The sequence below is a fragment of the Nomascus leucogenys genome, chromosome 12, assembly GCF_006542625.1.
Source record: "Nomascus leucogenys isolate Asia chromosome 12, Asia_NLE_v1, whole genome shotgun sequence".
NCBI classification, from domain to species: Eukaryota; Metazoa; Chordata; class Mammalia; order Primates; family Hylobatidae; genus Nomascus; species Nomascus leucogenys.
In genome coordinates, this window is record NC_044392.1 from 20,262,782 (window position 1) to 20,287,605 (window position 24,824).

The following is a 24,824-nucleotide window of genomic DNA, read 5'->3' on the forward strand; positions in this document are numbered from 1 at the left end:
TTCTGGAATCTATTAATTTCATTTATGATTTTTTAAAATTTTGTGTACAAATAACTTCCAACAATGGGCTAAAAGGTAGCTTACAAGGAAATACACAAATATAATATGGCCATTAAAATAATGTAAGTTATTAAAATGACTATAATTAAGCATTAAATTTTATTCTAGGCTTCCTGGCAGCTAAAGTAAAAGAATGCATTATATAATACTTATTGTATATTATTTTTCAGAGATTGCTATACTGAAAATACTTATTAATTGAATACTTGCTTTTTCCTAAGGAAAGAAAGAATGCTGCCTTTGCCTTCATGTCCAACCAGCCAGGATATATAATGAAGTGGCTTCACCCTTTTAAAAAAATTTAATGGTCAGAAGAAAAAAATAAAAGGTATAAATACACCAGAAAATCTTACCTCTAAGGCTACAATAATTGAAAATATAATCACAAACTTATTCTCACATATGTCCACTAAACATGAAATTGTAATTAATTTAGTAGCAGGGAGATAAAAACAGAAAATATAGTAAAATTAACTCTTTCATTTGAGGTTACTGAAGAGTACAATCATCCCCAAATTTAAGGGCACCACTTTTTCTCTTGGACACCAAACTTACCTGCTCTCGTGATAAATCTTTTTGCTTCAACCAATATGAAATGTAGATTCCTTATCGGTTTAGAACCTAATATAGGTATGAATCACTGTCTGTAAAAGCTTTTGGTACTACATTGGGCTCTGCGGTAAAGGGAAATGTGTTGTTCAAAGGGTCAGAAAATCTTGGTTCTAGTTTTAGTTTTTCCTTTAAGTAGATCATGACCTTCAGCAAGATACTTAACCATATTCTTCTTTTTCTCTTCACTTGCCCAACTACTTACTCATAGAGTTTTCATGAAAATGCAATAACAAGTATAAAAATGCTTTATCACATACTAATAATGTAATAGTCCGAGTAATTGTGCACATGCTGTTCAAATTGTTTTTCCCACCGGCCTCTACTGTAATTTTGTTAAAGTATTCCTACCACAAAGACATACAGAAAAAAATTGAGTTTTCTGTATATTTCTGTATATATGAGAAAATTTAATTAGGTTACACAGTTAAATTCAGTAAATTCTTGAAAGTCAAGATATGATTTTCAACTATGTTAAGCAATCCTTAAAGCCCATACAACCTTGTTTAAAATATGAATTTGGCTGGGCATAGTGGCTCACGTCTGTAATCCCAGCACTTTGGGAGGCCAAGGTGGGTGGACTGCTTGGGCCCCACCCCACCAAAAAGTTAAATTTTTATCAGTTGATTAGCATTTATTTCTAATTAGAAAAGCATTTGTAGGCACTGACTGATCCTTATCTTAAATAATTCTCTGGCCCATGCTATACTGCTCATATAAGATAACTATATAGACAAGTGGAACTCCTTTCCCAATTTGCATAAACCTGCCCTAATTCAGAGGAGTAAATCCTTGGGATTTATGTACCCTAATCATATTACCAGTCCAAATTATTATTATTTTGAGACAGAGTCTTGCTTTGTTACCCAGGCTGGAGTGCAGTGGTGCAATATCAACTCACTGCAACCTCCACCTCTTAGGTTCAAACAATTCTCGTGCCTCAGCCACCTGAGTAGCTGGGATTACAGGTGTGTGCCACCATGCCTGGCTAGTTTTTTGATATTTTTAGTCGAGACGGGGTTTCACCATGTTGGCCAGTCTGCCAGGCCCAAACTATTTAACTTTACTTTTGACAAGATCAAAACAAATTACAAAAGTTAGCATTCACACTAAACACCTAATTTCAAAGACTTAAGAAAGGCCACTATAACTGAGAAAGCTCTAGTTTTTATATCCAAAAAATAGCAAAATACACAGCAAGGCTTAAAAGCTCCCCGAGTAATCAAGTTCCAGGTTACCGTAGTGCTATGTTTATAAATTCAGAACCCCCAAACTTAAACCATTTAGCATGCTTTAAAAATTATTCTCACTCGGTTCTAATGAAGTAAATTTTCCCTTAAACTCTTACCTGTAATGTTGCTGTTGAGGAGGAAGTGCCCATGTGATGGTCAGAGCATGAATTTTTCTGATTGGAACAACTAAACAAAAATATTTTCCAGAAGAACAGGTATAAGTGTTTCTCTATAACTGTTACTACATTACAAGAATGTTTAAAATTCAATATATTTATCCTCCAATAAACAAGGGAAGGTTAAGTACAATGCACTTATTATTTCAACTTGCCAATTTTCCAATTCAAATAATGCAATTTTTGTAAATTTCTTTTTTATTTGGTTTCAGAGGTAGAGAAAGCAGGGATAAAAGAACTATGAGGATATGAAATGCTGCTGTGTATGGATCTCTTCTTGCAAGAAAGGATACAAAACTAGGAGTCAGGAGACCCATGGCTGAAATCCAGTCCTACCACTATCTTGCTATATGTGCTTATATGACCTGAGAAAATCACTTGCATTTAAATCTTTCTGAATCTGTTTACTCATAGTAAAATGAGTGAGTTGGGTTAAAGTATCTCTAGGATTCTTCCCAATGCTATTATTCTATGAACAGGCAACCTAAAACCAGAAAGAATACAATCAAAAATAAGTTGTCTCTGGAAAGAGCTAGCTTAATATTAACAGAATGGAGCCAGCAGCAGAAGGGTGTAACAAAACAGTCATTAATTAGAGGAAAGCAAAAGGAAAGAGACTGGTAATGGGGTGAAGAAGAGGGAATACCTAAGGCAATTAGTAAAAACAGAAAAAAAAAAAATCTGCCGTCATAGAATAAAGAAAGAGAGATGGTGAATTAAGAATGTTTCTGCAATATTCACTGTAGGCAAATTGTTAAGTAATTATAATGTAATCACACAACTCATTATGTAGTTATTACAGGTATACTATTAAATCCAAACAAAGCAGGAGACAGAATTATATATATACTTTATAATCTCAACTTTGTTAAGAAAATACACCTATTAGAAAATCAGAAAGAAATCAGGAGGCCGGGCGTGGTGGCTCACGCCTGTAATCCCAACACTGTGGGAGGCGAAGGCAGGCGGATCACTTGAGGCCAGGAGTTCAAGACCAGCCTGGCCAACATGGTGAAACCCTGTCTCTACTAAAAATACAAAACTTAGCTGGGCATGGTGGTGAGTGCCTATAATCACTGCCACTCAGCAGGCTGAGGCAGGAGAATCGCTTGAACCTGGGAGGCGAAGCAGTGAGCTGAGATCATGCCATTGCACTCCAGCCTGGGCAACAGAGTGAGACTGTTTCAAAAAAAAAGAAAGAAATCCGATACAAATGACTTCTCTTGATGGTAAGATTTAAGGGTGATTTTTCTCCCATTTCTTGACATTTTATATTTTTATTTAGCAAATATTGCTTTCATAATGAATTTAAAAGGAAACTATTTCCAAAGTGTTTTCCCTCTCCTCTATTTTTATTCAAAGGCAAAAAAGAACAGAATATAAATAAAATGAAACATGAATGAAATTTAACAAAACAGAGAACAAAAGGGAAGAAAGGTAAAGCAAGGAGAAAGCATGAAAATAGACTGAGTAGCAGCAGGGCACCAGAATCAATCGATCTGCAGCTAGTCAATGGTCTGCTATCTATTATTAATTAGATCTCCATTGCCCATCTACTCCCTTTCCAACCCAGCTGTATTTTCTGTTGTGTTCTCATTTTCAATGAAAATTGGCAGCTTCAATTAGGTTATAGAGAATGTGCTAACATTATTTCAAACAGTTTTAAACTTTTGGTTCACAAACCTCTATAAAGTTTGTTAAATGCTGGTGTGTCAAATGGATCCGTTAAATGGCCAAAGTTTGGTCTGGGTAACCCACTGAAAATAAAACAAATACATACAAATTTAGTTGGCAAAAGCCTTTATAAGCAATACCTTTAGGGATATCTAACTGAGAGATATTTATAATCTATTCTACATACTCCTTCTTGGAAAGCATTCCAGGCATGAACAAATAGATGGCAACACAGCCACAAAATCTTCAGTTACACAATCTGTTCTTAGCCTCAGCCCAATAACTCAAAAGTTTTTACAACTCAAGAGATAGAGAAGAATGAATTTAAAGGACCACCTCTCACCCCAATATTTACTGACTCTATCAGCCCCATTTAATTTCAGTTCTCCTCCTAGACAAAGCCATTTCAGAAAGAAACTTAAACTAGAGATAATACTTTTTTAAAATCAACGATTATACATGAAGTGAATATTAGGTATAAAGCACTATATTAGGCACTGTGGTATTTAAAAGACTTGGTCCCTCCTAGGGGCTTCTACTCTGGTTGAAGATATCGTAACTTTAATATTTCTTCCAAAACACAGTCGATGCAAATTAATATTAAATGCCTTGAAGAATTTTTAACCTGTCTAATTAAGGAACCAAAGTTATTAGTGAATAATATATGAGATTTTTTTTAATGCTCATCAGGGACTGACAGAACCTAATGAATTCCTCTATTAAACTTACACCTCTGATTTCATTAAAGTTTCACATTTGACATTTCCATGGTTCACACTCAAGACTTCTAATCAGAAAAAAAAAAAAAAAAAGCCCCACAAATTTGTCATGCTCTTGATTACCTTTACATACCAAAAAGCACTGCTAATTATCAATGGCAATTCATATAAAGCCAAATTAATAATAACCAATCAGTTGTCATTATAAATTATTCTAACATTTTATGCTGGTTTCTTTCATAAATTTAAAATAATTATGTATTAGAAGATTAACTGGGAAAATCCACAGGTTACTCGTCTGATGCAAGAAAAAATATCTGTTTTCATTAATTTTGTTAAAATGCAAACTACTAGGTATGGGAAGAAAGATTTCATTGCTTTAGAATTAAATTTTTTGTAAACTTGTAACAAAAAGGTAGCAGTAATGTATCTTTTAAATATTTGTACTATTTTGATGAATTTGAGTGGAGAAAAAATGTTTATATCATCCTGAACTGAAACTCTACATACAATTTCTTATAAAAGAACATCTGGTTTGACTATATGAAATAAGTTTTTCAGGCAGTATGGAAAGTCAGCCATCATCTAAAAGATTATGGGGAAAACCAGTGCAATATCCAAACAACTGACTTAAAAAAAACAAATTTTCAGAACACAATTTGTCCCAATGCGGGGGATGTAAGTGTGCATATTCTTCTGCCTCTCATATAGTATTTTCTTTTGTATCACAGAAAAGCTCTAAATAAATGTAAAAGGAGGCATAAATTTTTCAGAATTATTGCTTACTATATACATTTACAAGCCTGTAAATTTTGAACTATGGAAATTTGGCTTATCATCTTAGTTTACCCACTCAAAAGCTGTGTGATCTTGACAGTCATTAAGTTTGTTTAGGTCTTAATTCTATCACCTTTATAAAAATAAAAAAGCAAAAAACCTTTGGGACTCATATAAGATAATGCTCTCTTTAACTCTGAAGATGTATGATGTATGCAAATAAATATCTTACTTGTTTGGTATCTGAGAGAAGATTTCAGTCACCCACTTTTCCAAAGTATCCAGTGTTTCTTGAGAGGGGAGGGCAAGGAAGAGACAGGAAAATGCAATGACATTATTCAAGGTAGAAATGCAATTAGATTTCTCAGAGATCTTTAGCTACAAAACAAAGGGATATTTTAATTTGGCCATTACTTGCCACTCCTGAACCAGTAATGGATTAACAGGAAAAATAACAGTAGAAAAGAAAACCTTATGACACACAGAATTTTGTGAGACTCCTTTATTTCTCCCTGGTAGAGTTAGAAAAGGCACACAAATTTAACAAAAAATGTATCTTTAGCATTAGGCTAGTGTGAAGGACCAAGAGATAAGAGTATGCCAACCATCCTACGCCCATTCCAAAACTTACATCCTCTTGGAAGGTTTTTCCATACTAACCCATATTACATTAACCTCTCCTTTTTGCCATCTCATCAGTACTTTTATATTCCACTTGTTTTACATTAATTTATACTTGCTGAGGTTTTAACTCACAGGTCTTCTTTTTAGGCTTTATATATATAAATCATACATATATATGATTTATGTTTTCCTTTGATTCACTTCTTATATTTAATAAGAAATTATTCTGAAATGTATAGTAAAAAATAAGATCTAAATGAAAAAGGAAACTTTCTGCTTTATCTGAGTGACCATCATTGAAGAGTATTTGTTAGTTCTACCAGGCACATGAATTTCACTAATTCTCAATAGAGAACCCCATTATATAAAACATGGGATTCAGACTAATCGATTTCTGAATTTATATTATACTATTTGTATAGATGTTTGACTCTTAAATGGTATAATTAATGCTAAAATTCTAAATCCTATGAAATCTACATTGTACATAGTTTTCAACAAAACTCTAGCCTAGGCACAGTGGCTGGGACCTGTAATCCCAGCTATCTCAGAGGCAGAGGCAGGAGGATCACCTGAGCCCAGGCATTTGAGGTTACAATGAGCTATGATTGTGCCACTACACTACAGCCTGAATGACAGAGCAAAATCCTACTTGTTAAAAAACAAAAACTCTAGGACTTGTTTTAAAATTTTGAAATAAGCATTAATAAGCTCTTATATCTGCCATCACACAGGAAGAGAATACAAAAGAAACAGAATAACTAGTTCAAGAAAAACACATGGAATTATTTGCAAACACAATAATCAAAAATTGTGAATTAACTTGGGGAATACCAAATATGGAATTACCTAATTTAGCAAATGTAAAAGGAAACTAGAAGCAATTTGAACAAAAGAATCTACCATACCATGAAACGTTACCTTCAAGTCAACTTTAGTGAACTCGTTTTGATCATAAATGCAAAAATGTTTTACATCTAAGTGACAAGTCAGATTTGATCTTAATTTTGATAATGTAAAAAGCAAAACTTTATAAAAAGGGGAATCACATTAGGGTGAGAGGATTAGCCTTTCAAATAGGAATGTGCAAACTATAAGGTATGTTAAAGGGAATAACTTAGCAATTTACGGACTTTGAAAAACAAGTAGGTTGAAATGTAAAGAAAACAAAAGAAAGCTTCCATGACTTCCTTAATGAGAAGAAGTTAATGTGAGTTACTGAAGACAATGATAAAAGAAGGAAAATAGAGATATTCATCAGTCTTTACATTTAAGATACTTCTGCCATAGAGGTATTCATCAGTATTTTATATTTAAGATACTTCTGCCATTGTCACCATGATCAATCTCAATTAATCATGCCATTTTTACAGGAACTTATGGAAGAATGAACAAACCAACACTTTGCCCTGTAAGAGTTTGTAATCAATATAGAGTAAATGTAAAACCACAGATACAATTGCAGCTGAAGGTGGCTTAAAAGATCAATTCATGACCTATTAGAATATTAGTACATTCACAGACCAGCCTACATATCTTATCTTACAGATAAGACCTATTTCTGTAAGAGAAAAAAATTTGCCTGAGAATCTCATCATCTTGTGTTTCCCTGAGCTTTGCCACTAGCTATGTGACATCTCCAAGTTCTGATTTCCTTTACTTTGTATTAAGGTCAAGCACTAAAGTAATTAATAGTACACTGCAACACTGATACAGGCAAACAAATCCTAAGAAAGCACTACTTCAAGGTAACTCTAAGAGCCATAATAAATAGTTACCTTTGGATTGAACCACTAAAGTCATGTAATGAGCAGAGTAGTAACGCATCCAGAATTCTCTCAATCTAGCATGTGTATCAATATTATTCTTTTTTGGCTCATGCTTGAGAGTCTCAGCATTTCCTATAAAAGAATGAAAAAAATCATAGATATAACTAAGTTCACTTTGTTAAAAGTCTTCTACATCATCAATGCATATTTTGCTGCCATACATGATTAATGAAATAACCCAAGGGACTCAAGAATATTGAACCAGTGTGCAATAATGTATTAATAAGACAAAAATGCATAAGAAACAATTCTGAAGTATATTTTAATATCCAAGGAATTAATTTCTGGTTGGGAAAACCTTAAAAAAACAGACAATAACTCCCTAAGCTTCCTTGCTTAATAATTAGTCCAGCAGTATTCAATCCAGGTTCTTTCTAATTATTTTAATAATATTTTTGTCTAATTCTTTTTTTTTTTTTTTTTTTTTTTTAAAGACAGAGTTTCGCTCTTGTCGCCCAGGCTGGAGTGCAATTAGCATGATCTTAGCTCACAGCAACCTCCACCTCCTGGGTTCAAGCAATTCTCCTGCCTCAGCCTCCCAAGTAGCTGGGACTACAGGCATGAGCCACCACACCCGGCTAATTTTTGTATTTTCGGTAGAGACGGGGTTTCACCATCTTGGCCAGGCTGGTCTCGAACTCCTGACCTCATGATCCACCCACCTCAGCCTCCCAAAGTGCTGGGATTACAGGCGTGAGCCACCACGCCCGGCTATTTAATTCTTAAAAATAAAACACATGAAGCAAGAATGCCCTATAAAATGTATATAACTGTACAGAAATATACAGGGAGACAAAACACCCTTTAAAGAATAATTTAGATCATCTCATCCTAAATTTTACTCTATAGTCAATAGGATTAATATAAGGCTGTAACTAAATCCTACCACTAAGAAAATGCCATTATGAAAAACAGACACCAGTTAAACAGTTTACCAGATGAACAAAATTAAGTCACAGTTCAAAACTCTTACAGAAACTATTGCCAACTCTGTTGACAAATGGAAATGTCAGGCTGAGGTAGAGCACAGACTTTATAATCAGATAAACAGATGTTCAAATCTCAAATCCACCACTTACTATCTGTGTGATTTAAACAATGAGATAACTTGACTGAAATTTAAAATAGAGATGGGGTCTCACTATGTTGCCAAAGCTGGTTTTGAACTGGTCTCAAGTGGTTCTCCCACTTCAGCCTCCCAGAGGGATTACAGGTGTGAACCACCACGCCTGGCTTAAACTTGTTTATCTTTAAATGGAGATGATAATGGTACCTATCTCTGAACATTGTGATAATGATCAAATGAAATAATTCATGTAGTGTTAGCATAGTATCTGGCACTTAAAAAGCATTCACAAAATGTTAGGTGTTACTCTTGCTACATTCACTGTTAGAGAACCAAATACAGGTATATTTAACAACTTCGTGTTTGAAAGGCTAACTAGCTATCCTAAAAGGTAAAAGGTACCTAGGGGGTCTAGCTTTATAATTTTCAGTTCTTTATCAACTTTTCTTATTCTAAATCTTAACTAGAAAATATGAAATAAGATGATGTATTTAGTATCTTACCCCAAAAAAATTTTCCCATAGGATGTCCGGGTCTAGCAAGGCTTCCAAACAACATTTCCTTTCTGTTTGCATCAGAAGGCCTTGCAAGTTGATATTCTGTCAATTTTAAAGAAACACGTAATAAAACAAAATTCAGTATCTCCTTTATTATATGGAAATTCAAACTTACAGAACGGAAAGCAAGGAAGTAACAAAATTAACTTCATGAATCACGTGTTATAAGACTGAAGTGGGAAACTCAATGATCCAGGCCTGGCTCTATGACTTAATATGACCTGTAATTTTGGGTAAATCAATTCAGCTTACCAGAGTCTTATCCTTATTTTTCAAATGAAACACAAGGTAGTTAATGATCTGAAAGTTTCAGCTCTAGGATGCTATGTACAAGATTTTACTGATGAAAATGCTAATAAAATATTAATCCTTTTATCTGGGAACTTGGTCATATATATTGTTTAAACTTCTTCCAAAACCAACTATGTTGGTAATAAAGTATGATGGCTAAGAACAATCCACTTTGAAGTCAGAAATACCTTTAGCTACCGCTAAAGACTGAATGTTTATGTCCCCCCCCACCCAAAATTTCTGTGTTGAAACTTAATCCCCAATGTGATGGTATTTGGAGGTAGGGGCCAATGAGAAATAATTAGGTAATGAGGGCAAAGCCCTCATGAATGGATTAGTGCCTTGTAAAAGAGACCTCAGAGTGCTCCCTTGCCCCTTCTGCTGTATGAGGACAAAGAGTGAAGGCAGTTTTCTATGAACCAGAGAGCAGGCTGTCACCAGACACCAAATCTGCCAGTTCTTTGATCTTGGACTTCTCAGCCTCCAAAACTGTAAGAAACAATTCTGTGGTTTATAAGCCACCCAGTCTGTGGGATTCTGTTAGGCAGCCCAAATGGACTAAAAACCGTTAGAATTGCAGTTCTGACACTAAGCCCAACAACCTTGAGGAAGTTATCCAACGTACCTGATTCCATTCCTCCAAAACTGTAAGAAAATAAATGTTTTATTTTAAACCACCATGTTTCTGCAATAACAGGTAATATAGCAGACATGTAAACATATCTACGAAAAGTGATTTAAGACCCCTTGCAATTGATAAAAAAGAGTATAAATATACGAGCACTTAGAGACCATATTTGGAAAGGAAACAAACATTAAAAATAAAGAAGTAAATAAAAATAGAGACTGCACTTTGACACATAATTAAGATTTAAAAAGGCATTGGACATGCCTTTCATCTCAATCACTAAGACATACTATGTAGGCAATTATATATGTTTATGTGAGTATAAACCATCATTAAAATAAAAAGTCAATTATTAAAAATAATTTCTCGGCTGGGCGTGGTGGCTCACACCTGTAATCCCAGCACTCTGGGAGGCCAAGGCAGGCAGATCATGAACAAAAGCACAACAGAATTTTTACTTTAGTTCAGCATAAACCAAAACTCCATACTGTGTGTGTATATACATATGTTTTCTTTCAGCATAATTTTTCAAAGCATAATAAAATATATTCTGGCTTAAAATTGTAAAATCTAATTAAAGGTCTGCTTGTTTAAACACTGGTGTCAACCCACTCTAGAAACTGTATAAAGAAAAACATACTAGAAAGCATTTAAGACACAGATAATAGTTCTTGAGTCTCAAAACAGGGAAAGTGCTTTTACAGTTATCCTTAGTTGTTTTTTTTTTCATGCATTCAACAGGTATTTAACTGGGTTTAAGGTAAAACAGACACTGTGGTAGGCAAGTAAAAAAATGAAGAAAATAAATCCTTGATTTCCAAGGAGCTACTACAGCTAGAAAGAGCCTAACCATTCCATCCTTTTTTTACAAATAAACTGAATGCCACAGCTAGACACTTCTGTAAGTTAAACAGGGGTCTGTTGACTTCCAGAGAGATCACTCTAGCCGTCTGTAGTTTACTCAGCCTAGTAAATGCTTTACATCATTATTAGAACTAGACACTGCATCAAACCAAGGAGGAAAATACTACAAAAAGTGGAACAAATACAGAGACTTGCAGTCGCTATAAGCCAAGCCTAACCTATATGAACTGGAAGTCCCCTCAAGTCTAGTATTAAATGCTTCTAATACTTAAATAAATCAAGCAGGGATAATATACAATGGTGATATTTATTGGTACTATGTAATTAAGGAATATTTATAGCACAGAGCTATAATGAAGGCTCACCCTATATAAGCACATTATTTTCCTTTATAAAAGTCTTCAATCTTTGAATCTCAAAAGATTAGCCCCTATGGCAAAACCTTCGAAAAACAAAGGATGGAAAAACTAAAATCCACCATCCTTTTCATTTACTTCAAATCTACACTGAATTAGATGTTTAATGACTTCAGGAACAAACATAACACATATTTCAATTTAGTCCTTTAAAACATAAAGATAAAATGGTCTAGAGATAAAGAAGGATAAATGTAATAAGTGGTTTCATGAAGGAAAAAACTGTAGTTACACATAAAGTACTCCTCTTACCACTATCAACAGCTTCAACTTCACGGTCAATTGCATCTCTGATCATTAGTGGGTGGATGAAGAACTGGGCCCATCTGAACAAAAAACAAAACTGGCATTTCTGTTTTTGTTCACTTTCATCAATCAACATCTATTATTTTAATTAAGAAACTTACTAAGTTGGAGATTTAATTCACAATCCTAAGTATATAAAATCTAAATAATCCGTGTTTCTATATTTTAAACTAATATCTAACTTTTTCATTGTGAAATATATTTAATAACAATCATACAGAAAAGTTAACAAAACATGAACATATAAACTACACCTGAGTGGCCCACCCAGGTGAAGAAACAGACCACAGTCAACACTCTAGAAGCACCCGGCTCCTACCCTCACCTCAAGAAATATCCTGAATGTATAGTAGTAATTTCTCTCCTTTTCTTTATAGTTTTATTACCTATATACCTATTTCTAAACCAATGTTTATCAACCCTTTTTATTTCCATTATCAACCCTTAGGAGCCTTTTCAGAAATTTTCTCCTATTCATTCCTTTGTAAAATTGTAATACCACAGATAGTCTATGTAATATTATGTATATCCATGTTTTTATAGAGAGTATATAAGGCTTACTTTTTTAGTTCAATGCAAGGTTACAGATGACTAAAAACGTTTCAATTAAAAGTTAAATTAGAATTTTAAAGACTTGGTATTTAAGTTAATCTTATAATTTTATCTGCTTTTTAAATTAATTTTTAATTATATAAACTGATATATCAAATTACATATACAAATTATATAAATACATAATACTAATGCAATTAAATTGTTAAAAATTATTCAAAAATTGGTGTATTGGTGTTTTTCCAGCAAAATAAAACAATTTAAAAAATTAATTTCCTAAAATGTTTAGTAAACCTTTTTTTTTTTTTTTTGGATATAGAGTCTCACTCTATCACTCAGGCTAGAATGCAGTGGCACAATCACTGCTCACTGCAGCCTCAAACTGCCGGGTTCAAGCAATCCTCCTGCCTCAACCTCCAAAGTAGCTGAGACTAGAGATGTGCACTACCATTTTTTTTTTAATCTTTAAATTTTTTGTAGAGACAGGGTCTCCCTACATTGCTCAGGCTTCTTTTAAAAACTTTTAACTTTTGCTTGCAATAAGGTAACTTTTAACTTAACTACCTGCTAGATATATTGGGGCATTTTTTTCTTTTCAGTACTTGGTATGATTAATGATGGGTTGGATAATTTCTGTTGACTTAAATAATGAAACTAATTTTATTTAATTGTTACCCAGACTGGAGTGTGTAGTGGCACATCATGGCTTACTGGAGCCTTGACCTCCCCAGGCTCAGGTGATCCTCCCACCTCAGCATCCCAAGTAGCTGAGGCTACAGGCATGTACCATCATGCCCTGCTAAATTTTTTTCCCCCACCATGTTACCCAGGCTGGTCTCCAGCCCCTGGGCTCAAGTGATCCACCTGCCTTGGCCTTCCAAAGTGCTGGGATTATAGGCATGAGTCACCATGCCCAGCCTACTAACATTCTTAAAAGATATTTTTATTTAGTGTACAATTTATGATTCTAGTTATTAGTTGGTAGTTATTTTCCTTCAGAGCACTGAAGTTGAGTAGTCATCTGTAAGTGTAACTCATCTTCCTTTGAAGAGAATTTTCTCATTTATCTGGCAAAAATTTTCTATATTTCTTCTAATGTATCCTTTTGGAAGTTATTAGACTTTAACCTCTGATTTGATGTCTTACAACAGGTTCTAAAAATTTTCCAGTGATCATCCCTTCAAATGTTGTCTCTACTTCAATTTTCTCTCTCCTCCTTCTAGGACTACAAGTAAAATACATGGGATGTTTTCATTCTATCCTCTATGCTTCATATTCTTTGTATTTTTAATTTTGTGCTATATGCTATATTTGGGTTATATATGTTCTTTATGCTATATTTGGGTTAATTCCATCTGTCTTATCTTCTGGCTTACTAATTCTATCTTCAACTTTATTTACTCTTAAACTTGTCCATGATGTTTTCCATTTTTTTTTTTATCATAGTTCAGTTCAAGATGTATCTTTTCATTTTACAAATTTCCTAGGTCATATTTGACAGTTTCTTATTCCTTGCAAGTATATTCAAATTTGTCCTTTATTTCTTTTTTTTTTTTTTTTTTTTTGAGATGGAGTCTCGCTCTGTTACCCAGACTAGAGTGCAGTGGCACTATCTCGGCTCACTGCAAGCTCTGCCTCCCACGTTCAAGTGATTCTCCTGCCTCAGCCTCCCAAGTAGCTGGGGCTACAGGCACCCGCCACCAGACCCAGCTAATTTTTGTATTTTTAGTAGATATGGGGTTTCACCATATTAGCCAGGCTGGTTTCAAACTCCCGACCTCGTGATCCACCCACCTTGGCCTCCCAAAGTGCTGAGGTTATAGGCATGAGCCACCGCATCTGGCCTTTATTTCTTAAAAAATAGAAAGTATAATTATTTTAGAAATTGTGCGTAACTATGCCAATACTTGAGATGTCTAAGAAGCTGTTTGTGTTATCTGTTCTCAATCATGTTGTATTATTTTCCTGAGTACCAGCTTATTTTTGACTGAATGTTGGTTATTTTACTTGAAAAAATATTTGTAACAATTTAGGGCCTAGGAGGAAGGCATCTTCCTTTTGAGATGCCTTATGTTTGCTTCTCCCAGGCTCCTGGGAACACTACCAGTTCTGGCCCTTTGAAGCTACAATCAAGACTTGGGGCTCCCCAGAATACTCAGGCACTTGGAATCTAGGCTATAACTACTCAGGATGCCTCATCCTTTTCCACAACCTGAAGGTGAAGATTTTGTATTCCCAGCTTATAATGGGGAGGGTCTCCTGTTAGAAGTTGACATCCTAAGCTTTGATATTTGTCACTCTTACCATGAAATACTGATAAAATAAAGTTCAAATTTACTGAAAACAGAAGATGCCACCATGGTAAAGACAGCTTCCATGCTCATTTACTTAACTGGAGTAAAAATTTAGTCATTTCCTCAGCTGTTTATTTAAATGATCCAAGATACTTATAAACAATGTGGCCTGTGTGAGGGAATCAGATTTTGCTAACCTATTAAAAACAGGTACTTAATCCATGTTATGTAAGAGCATATTACACATGTATAAAGGCTTTTCCTTATACACTGTAGAAGTATAATATTACAGCATTTATTATAGTATTTGCATCCTATAATGCTCTACTTATGGCATAAATTTATGATTTGATATTCTCATTAATTTATCCTATTAATGCAGTGGCTTTCTTATTAATTGGGTGGCTTTCTTTTTAAATAAAAATAAATGTGTAAGGTGATATTCTTAGATGCTGAAGCAGTCCTTGTACAAAATATATTTAGAACAACTCTTTAAAGGGAAACAAAACAAATTTCTTAACTACATTTTATACCAAATTTCATCATCTCTGAGATGGCCAGAATGTATTCATATCATACATACCATTTGCCTATCCTTTTTCCCAATAAAATCAGTTATTTTTCCTTCTTTATATATAGACATAGCTAAATATAAAGTTGTAAAAATTCAGCTTGTCTTCTGCTTAAGATTTCTTCACACATACAAAGACCTGTTTGGATTTTGTAAAACTTAAGAGCTGAGAACTCTGTAACAAGAGTAAAGATGCAGTTTTCTTCAAAGTTGTATGGTTAAAGCCTCCTCTGAAGGTATTGCTGATCCTGTCTAAATTTATAGGAAAGATCATCTCAAGCACCATTTGCATTGCCTTCATTGATTTATCTTTCTTTTTTTTTTTGAGACAGGGTCTCGGTCCATCACCCAGGCTGGAGTACAGTGGTGCGATCTCAGCTCACTGCAACCTCTGTCTCCCAGGTTCAAGCAATTCTCGTGCCTCAGCCTCCCAAGCAGCCGGGATTACAGGCCTGCGCCACCACACCCAGCTAATTTTTGTATTTTTAGTAGAGATGGGGTTTCACCATGTTGGCCAGGCTGGTCTCGAATTCCTGGGCTCAAGTGATCCGCACACCTTGGCCTCCCAAAGTGCTGGAATTATAGGCACGAGGCTGCAGTCAGCCGAGATCACACCACTGCACTCCAGCCTGGGCAATAGAGTGAGACTGTCTCCAAAAAAAAAAAAAAAAAAAAAAAAGTGGCATATGCTTCCAATTTATAGGAATATGTCCAAAAGATTTTTCCAGATCAAACTAATCTCTTAAGAAAAGAGATAATTTCTTCTTATTTTATCTTTTTTTGTTTTTGAGACAGAGTCCCACTCTGTCACTCAGGCTGGAGTGCTATGGCATGATCTCAGCTCATTGCAACCTCCACCTCCTGGGTTCAAGCAATTCTCCTGTCTCAGTCTCCCAAGTAGCTGAGATTACACGCACATGCTACCAAGCCCAGCTAATTTTTGTTTTTAGTAGAGACAGGGTTTCACCATGTTGGCCAGGCTGGTCTCGAACTCCTGGCCTCAAGTTATCTGCCCACCTCGGCCCCCCAAAGTGCTGGGATTACAGGTGTGAGCCACCGCACCAGGCCAATTTTTTTAAAAAATATTAGATCTCTGTCATGTTTTAAAAAAATTTTTTTTGGTCATTTACTTTTTGATTTTATGGTAATTTTTGCTATAAAGGAACTGCATTAATTCATTTAACAAATCTGAGTATCTACCAAATTCTTGATTTGCAGATGTATCAACAAAAAATAGACAAAAATTCCTGCTCTGAAGGAGCTTACATTATGCTAGACAAATGTGAGGGTTCTTTTTTCTTTTACATTTCAATCTTGCATATATCTAGAATTAGGTATAACTTTTTTCTACTTTTCTACTTTTTTCCAGTGTAGACTTTGGTCTGCAACCTTGTAATCTCAAACTTCTACTATTGTACTGACAAACTTTCTGGAAAACAATTTTGCAATGAATATCAAAAGCTTAAAGAAAAAAAGTCACATATTTGCAAATATACTCAGCAATTTCACTTCTTAGAACTTAATAGAAATAATTAAGGATATTCACAGAGATCAGGATAGTCATCACAGTATTAGAAAACTGGAAACAACTCAACTGTCCAATCATATGCAACTGATTAAACACCTTATGGTACTTCTATACAGTGTAAATAACATATAATCACTAAAAATCATGTTTTATAAATTATATAAGTTAAAATGATATATCTTGGTTAAAATTAACAATTATAAAAGGGTATGAACAATATGATCAGTATACATTAAAAAATATAGATGGGTCTATAACAAAACATTAATGGTGGTTATCTCTACATTATAAAATTGGAGGCAATCTTATCCCTTTTTTGCTTCTCTGTTTCTCCATATTTTCTACTAAATTCTGTTTTTTAAATGGCTGGGCAAAGTGGCTCACACCTATAATCCTAGCACTTTGAGAGGCTGAGGCAGAAGGATCACTTGAGGCCAGGAGTTTGAAACCAGCCTGGGCAATACAGTGAGACTCCCAATTCTACAAAAAAATTTAAAAATTAGCTGGGGGTGGTGGCACATTCAGCCCGGGAGGCTGAGGTTGCACTGAGCCATGCATTCATGCAATTGATGGCCAATTCCACCACAGCACTCCAGCCTAGGCAGCATGGCAAGACCATATCTCTTAAAAAATAAAAATAAAAAAAGTCATAATGAGTCAATAGAGAATACATTATTAATAAAATTAATAAAACCCAAAAGGTGTTGAGTTTTATTTTAATCTTTAATACAAAGACTATATATAACAGAACAAGAATCAAACTGTATTTAACAGTTTAACAGCTTTTTTCTCCAAACAAAGTTTTGTTTGTTTGAGACAGGGTCTCAAACAAACTCTGTCACCCAGGCTGGAGTGCAGTGGTGTGACTGTAGCTCACTACAGCCTCGAATTCCTGGACCCAAGCAATCCTTCCACCTCAGCCTCCTGAGTACCAAGGACTACAGATACTCACCATCATGCTTGGCTAATTTTTTATTTACTTATTTTTGTAGAGACAGGTTCTTACTATTTTGCCCAAGCTGGTCTCAAACTCCTGGCTTTAAGCGAGCCTTCTACCTCAGCCTCCCAAACTACTTGAGTTACAGGCATGAGTCACCATGCCTGGTCCAAGTAAAGTATTGTGACAATTCTACCGTACAAGAACACTCTATTCACATTTGTAAAGTGTCATTCGATCATTAAAATTAAAATACATTTAGAGTTAGTTACCTGTCAAGGGCTTCCTTGAAGTACTTCCTCTGGACATCAAACTGAAAGACGGTGCGTTCACAATCAGTTGAGGCATTATCACTACCACCATGCTTCTTCAGGAAGGCATCAAACCCATTCTCATCTGGATATTTCAAACTACCCATGAATACCACTAAATGGAAAGAACACAAAGTCACATAACACAAAGATATAAACAATATTTTTATCATGTATGAACTTTCTTATATGCATAGAAAAACTGAAAGAAAATAGACCAACACATCAAATGGTTATGTCTGAATTCTTTTTTTTTCTTTGAGACAGAGTCTCACTCTGTTGCCCAGGATGGAGCACAGTGGTGCAATCTTCGCTCACTACAAACTCTGCCTCCCGGGTTCAAGTGATTCTTGTGCCTCAGCCTCCCAAGTAGCTGGGATTACAGGCACGTGCCACCACGCCTGGATAATTTTTGTATTTTTAGTAGAGATGGGGTTTCACCAGGTTGGCCAGGCTGGTCTCCAACTCCTGACCTCAAGTGATCCGCCCACCTCGGCCTCCCAAAGTGCTGGGATTACAGGCGTGAGCCACCACACCTGACCCTAAGTAATACTTTCTTCATTACATTTGTTTTTGTAACTTTCTATAATGCTCATGTTACTTTTACACTAAAAAAAAACAAATATTTCATCTTTAAAAATAAGATGAACATATAACTTACAAAGAGATCAAAAAGATATTTAAGTCTAAATAGATTAAAATTCACCTTTTATTAATTAGATTAAAATTCAAACAAATTCACAAACATATATGCAGATTAACTGCTACTGCTTTTACAACTTAATCTCTTTAATTAAATTTAAGGAGATTAAAATTTAAGCACAAATATATGCAGATTAATGGCTACTATAAAAATTCACAAAGTAAGAAGTATACCCTCAAATACTTTAGAAAACCAGACCATTAAAAAAAGAGTAATTTAAAATAAATATTTGTAAAATAAAAATAAATATTTGTAACTATATAACATCCACATAGGGTTTGTTTGTTTGCTTGTTTTTGAGCTGGAGTCTCTCTCTGTCACCCAGGTTGGAGTGCAGTGGCGTGATCTCAGCTCACTGCAACCTCCACCTCTCAGATTCAAGCAATTCTCTTGCCTCAGCCTCCAGAGTAGCTGGAACTATAGGTGTGCGCCATCATGCCTGGCTAAGTTTTGCATTTTTGTAGAGATGGAGTTTCACCATGTTGGCCAGGCTGGTCTCGAACTCCTGACCTCAGGTGATCCACCTGCCTTGGCTTCCCAAAGTGCTGGGATTACAGGAGTGAGCCACCATGCCCGGCCCCACCTAAGTTTTATTTAGGTACATTCCAAATTAAATGAAAAGTTTCTATTGTTTTTTTTTATATTAATCATGCCTTTTGAATTTCTAGGTTTTTTTTGTTTCTTGTTTTTTGTTTTTTTTTGAGACAGAGTCTCGCTCTATCACCCAAGCTGGAGTACAGTGACACAGCCTCGGCTCACTGCAACCTCCACCTCCCAGGTTCAAATGATTCTCTTGCCTCAGATTCCCAAGTAGCTGGGACTACAGGCGCATGCCACCATGCCTGACTAATTTTTGTATTTTAGTAGAGACAGGGTTTCACCATGTTGGCCAGGCTGGTCTCGAACTCCTGACTTCAAGTGATCCACTCACCTCAGCCTCCCAGAGTGCTGGGATTACAGGCATGAGCCACCTCACTCAGGGAATTCCTGTATTTCTGATGCTTTGGCTGGGGGCCTTGCTAACCCTGGAAGGGACTGCCCTCCCCAGGACTGGTCATTTCCTAGAAAATGGCAATCATCTTCTGATCCATTGGCCTTAACATAGCTCAACAATAGTGACATCTACACTTTAAAAGTTTTCTATGTGGTTTCATTCTAACTCTCAATATAAGTACACTCAGATTAAGTTTCCCCCATGATATCCATAAATCAAGGATTTTTTCTTGGCCTTTTCTCTTGCTAAATATATCATACTTCTGTCAAATCAACTACTAATCTTTGATATCAATTCATATAAGTTCGGAGGGGGAAAAAAAACACACCAGGAATGATATTTTACAAATTCTTACTGTGCTCCAAAAAGTGTGCCAGCCCCGGCAGGTCATCTGGATCAGCGAAACTCCCAACTCCAACACAAAGAGCCGCTGCAGACTGGAGTAATTAGAACACATACAGATAGTTGAGTCAACCCTAAAGGAATAATATTCGCATCTTATCTTAAGGATTCATTTGGAGATGGATGTTTTCCAATAGGAGTAACAAAATTCTTTCCCTGAGAATCAGGAGGAGCAGCAAAGTGAAACTCACCAGAACTGTGTCAGTTTCACCCTGCTGCTCCTCCGCTTGCCATCCTGCCAAATGCTGAACAGGTGCAGACCTAAGGAAAAAAAGCAGAAACAGACAGAAAAAAAGGGAAGAGGGACTGGACAGCCCACGCAAATATCATTTCATATCAGCATTTCAGAATTCTGAACCAAGTTTTTTCCCTGAATTACTAGATTTTGGAAATCTGCGGAAGTAACATATCTAGGTAGATATCTCTGAAGATCTCTAAGCAATTAAAAGCTTTGTGTTGAGTGACTCAGTTACTAGATGTGAAACCTGTCAACATGTAACTTAGAAAATTTTGTTAAGATAGAATAAGATAATATTTTAGGAAAACATCTAACAAAAATAGTAAGTGATAAAAAAGATAAAATCGGTAGCCATTAAAAAGTATAACTAAATTTTAAAGAGGCTTTTTAGTTCTTCACTTCTAATTGAAGATATATAGCATACATTACTTATCAGTATATATTCTCCCAATACTTTGGGAAAATCAGAGTTTTTAACAAAATTGATGGCCAAGAGGTACACCAAATTGCACTTAAAATGATTGGGGCTTTTTTTTTTTTTTTTTTTTTTTTTAAGACAGGGGTCTTGCTATGAGGCCCAGGCTAGTCTCAAACTCCTGGACTCAAACAATCCTCCCACCTCAGCCTCTCAAAGTGCTGGGATTATAGGCGTGAGCCACTGCACCCGAACTATTGGGGCATAATTACAGTAAGTTAAAAGACAAAAAAAGGAGAAAAAATGGTCAATTTGAATCTTTGAGGATAGAAAGGCGAATTATTAACTTTCCCAAATTTGTTTGTTTTCTTCAAACTTTGTAAATGTCAATTTTACAGGGCTAACATATTTGGTGAAACAGATTGTTTTAATAAACAGTTAACTTCTTAAAAAAAAAAGGCTTTTCAAAAATAGCATGTACCTGGCATAAAGTCTAGCCATGTGTCAGAAAATGAAAGTGTGTTTTCAGAAGAACCAAACAGCCTCACTTGATACTATAAACCCCATTTTGAAGACTTAGGCACATAAACTCAGTTAAAACATTGGGGAATATCCAGTTCTTCAAACCACAATCTAACCTGTTCTGTGATGTTTTAATAGGTGCCTAACCTGCTTTCAGCTCCAACTACCCCATAAAGATTTCTTGTCTCGACCAGCAGGGTTGAAGACATTTTTGAATAAGTTGACTTAAACCACAGTCTATCAGTCAGCTTTGACCACAGCAAAAACAGGCTCTGCAATTGCTAGAAAAGAAATTCATACTTGAGAATTTTCTACCTAAAAAATTCATACCTGAGAAATTCATACTTGAGAATTGAATTAAGAAAGCCCTGAACAAATCTTAATTCAAGGTATATCATATTTAAATTTCAACCTTGTTAATTTATCAAACTTTTAAAATCAAGAACAACTTCTTTTGGGAGGAGGAAAATGGAGAGAGATAAAAAAGATGCCTCAGAAAAGTAGTTAACTTCTTAATTAGGTAAATGTTATCCCAAAAACGATCAAATATCTTTCTTCTCAATTCCTTTAATAATTCTCACATTTACCTTAAACAAGGTTCACACATTTTTCAAATAAAAACTAGATCATAAAACCACTCTTAAGCCACCTCTTACCAAAGCTAATCTACTATATTTCCTTTTTTCAGAAAGTTATTCAACAAATATAAACATTTACCACTTACGATCGTGGGATCTTTCCTTTCACTAGTGAACCCATCGCTTCTGAATCAAAACAATTTGATCTCGTCTTCAAACTACTTAGGTTCCACTGTCCCAGTAGGATAATCCATAAAATTAGCTGTCAATATCTTATAAGGATTATATCACACTGAGTTCTCAGAAAAGAAAGGTAGCGTCTAAGCCATTTTAAAAACGATCACTAGACTCCGACCCTGCTGCTAGAAAAGATCAACTTAGAATTTGATCTACCTAAGCAAAATAAAAAGGGGTACCAAAAAGGCTGAACAGACATGTTCATTTGTCAAAGGTATTCACAATTCCTGTATAAATCTAAAGTATTTTATAATGTTTTGACATTAAAATGGCTGTCAAAACAATTTTTAATTGTTTCAAAATGCTTTGTCAGTTAATAGGAAATATAAAGTCAGATCATGGGAAAAGCTACTTATAGATAGATGGAAAGATATAGAAAAAAATGTATAGATAAGAAGTATTCAGTTAAGAAGTTATAACATGGTCAGGCTTAGAGCTAAAATAGGCCTCAGAATTTTATATTCTTGTTTTAAAACTGAGAAAAAAAAGAAAGAAAATGAAAACACCTGAAATCATGCAGAAAGAAAGGAACAGAGCCAGAAGTAGAACCCAGGTTTCCTGTCAGTGTTCTTTTCATTTTGTGACTTTTATAATTTCTTCCTATTAATGCTCTATTTGGAATTATGAGATCTATTTTAAGTTAAAAGTGAATCTATTAATTTCCAATCTGTTCATAGAGACCTTAGCATACAGACTATCAAGTGACATATATATACCTTTTTTTCCCCCAGTGTTTTGATGTTCATCTCTACAGCTTTCCAAGTTAAAACTATTTAATACTTGGTCTATCATGCTACCCAAAAATAGGATCACTAATAATCTGAGTAGCAAACAGCAAAAAGCTTCTTAAAAATATTACTCAATCCAACAACTTAGTAAAAAACTGGTACAACCTTTCTTTTTAAAAAAATAACTTTTTCCAAAAGAATGACTATTAAATCATATCTACTACTTATATCTCAACTCTTCCCATCTTTAAGGTGACCACTTTTTTCCTTTTTCTTTTTCTTTTTTTTTTTTTTGAGACAAAGTCTCACTCTGTTAGCCAGGGCGGAGTACAGTGGTGTAATCAAGGCTCACTGCAACCTCAACCTCCCTGGGCTCAGGTGATCCTCCCATCTTCAGCCTCTCAAGTAGCTGGGACCACAGGCATGTGCCACCACACCCAGCTAATTTTTTTTTAATGTTTTAGAGAGACAGGGTTTCACCACATTACCTAGGCTAGTCTCAGAACTCCTGGACTCAAGTGATCTGCCCATCTCGGCCTCTTTGTATGTAGACTGTACCATGTTTAATATATTATCAGTATTCAAGAAACTAGCTTTAACCAACTTTTGCTGGTCAATTCCACTGTACTGGCTCCGAAAATTATCCTCTGGGTACTCCCTACTACGAAAATGGGGGTATTCTTCAAAAGATATTAAGAAATTCTCCCTATCAAGCCTTATTTATCTATCCACTGATTGTTGTTACATATTAAATAAGCTTAACTGCCCAGTTTCTATTTCAACTCTTCCAAAGTACTTATTTGTCCAGACCTTTGCTTTCCCATATAAAGAGCTAAATCAAACTCAATTATCTAATTATCTATATAGAAGCTACCCATACAATAACTCTCAGAGCCCTAGGCCCATGTAAAGGTTTCACACTAGCCCCATTTTCTTCTTCTTTTTCCAGTCTCACCAAGGATAACATACTCTTACTTCTCTAATCCAGGCTAAGAATTCTGCAGCTCCTCATCTACCAGTATTTGTTTTTAAAATATATAATGTATACAAATACACATAAATTCAAATACCTCTGAGTGTTGATTACCTCTGAGAGACATAGCTATGGGTGATTTTTGTATTTTTGTTTTCTTTATATTCCATTAGTTTATATAGTGAGCATTTATTACTTTTATAATTGGAGCAAAATGTTTTCAAAATGTAATCCTGATACAGAATAGACCTTTACTGAAGACCAAAAGATAACTATATACTTCCTTTTTGCCATTAAGAAATAAAGCTTGAGTTTAGAAGTTACCCAAAGAATTCCCAAATTAGAAGAAAACAGACATGACTCGCACCTGTTTTTCAGTAGTTTTTTTTCTAGCTTCTGCCCTCTCTTCTAATTCTTCCAATTCATTATCCTCAGTATCAAGATCATCATCATGTTCATCATCAAACTCATCTTCATCATCAAAACCCTCTTCATCATCATCTTCTATTTCAGCTCCAGAATCTTCATCATCATCTTCTTCTTCCTCCTCCACCTCCTCTTCTTCTTCATCATCTGTTGTATTTCCTGTTTTACCTTCCATATTACTTAGGTCTGAAATCAAAAGTGCCTGCAAGCCATTCTGTAATTTGATGTATCTGGGGGAAAAAAAAAAAAACCACACATTTTGATTCAGCTGTTCTTTACACCCATACAAGTAATCAGCTTAGCAGAATTTTAAAAAAAGAATCCAAGTACAAGTACAAACACACACACACACAACTAACACTATCTGTAAACTAATAAAATTGGTTGCTCTGGAGAGGTAACCCCAAAAGCTAACCAGTTTTTGAACAGCTGGAGGGAAATGAAGGTAAGAACACTTCATAATATACGCTGTTTGTATTTTTAAATTTTGAACTACATAAATATATTTACCTATTCAAAAAACACATTTTAGTAGTTAAAGAAATACAACTCACCACTCGGCCTCCCCTATTTCTCAGTTTGTAAGT

General features: G+C 35.0%; 1 protein-coding gene across 4 annotated transcripts in view; it reads right to left on the bottom strand.

Annotated features, from left to right (window-relative positions):
* NRDC (nardilysin convertase) overlaps positions 1–24,824 on the bottom strand; it is a 90,500-nt gene that overhangs the window by 26,182 nt on the left and 39,494 nt on the right. For 3 of the 4 annotated variants that reach the window (XR_004032593.1, XM_004089797.3, XM_030823898.1), the window contains exons 2-11: positions 24,179–24,467; positions 20,074–20,155; positions 17,983–18,136; positions 11,775–11,848; positions 9,270–9,365; positions 7,650–7,772; positions 5,480–5,537; positions 3,761–3,834; positions 2,018–2,087; positions 271–348 (exon numbers count right to left, since the gene is read on the bottom strand). Coding sequence is in view for 3 of the 4 variants with exons in the window: in XM_004089797.3 (XP_004089845.2) it covers positions 271–348; positions 2,018–2,087; positions 3,761–3,834; positions 5,480–5,537; positions 7,650–7,772; positions 9,270–9,365; positions 11,775–11,848; positions 17,983–18,136; positions 20,074–20,155; positions 24,179–24,467 (1,098 nt within the window). In the remaining variant the exon portion in view is untranslated. Of the gene's footprint in view, positions 1–270; positions 349–2,017; positions 2,088–3,760; positions 3,835–5,479; positions 5,538–7,649; positions 7,773–9,269; positions 9,366–11,774; positions 11,849–17,982; positions 18,137–20,073; positions 20,156–20,311; positions 20,382–21,442; positions 21,577–24,178; positions 24,468–24,824 lie in introns of all 4 variants that reach the window. The other variant, XM_030823899.1, reaches the window with a different exon arrangement.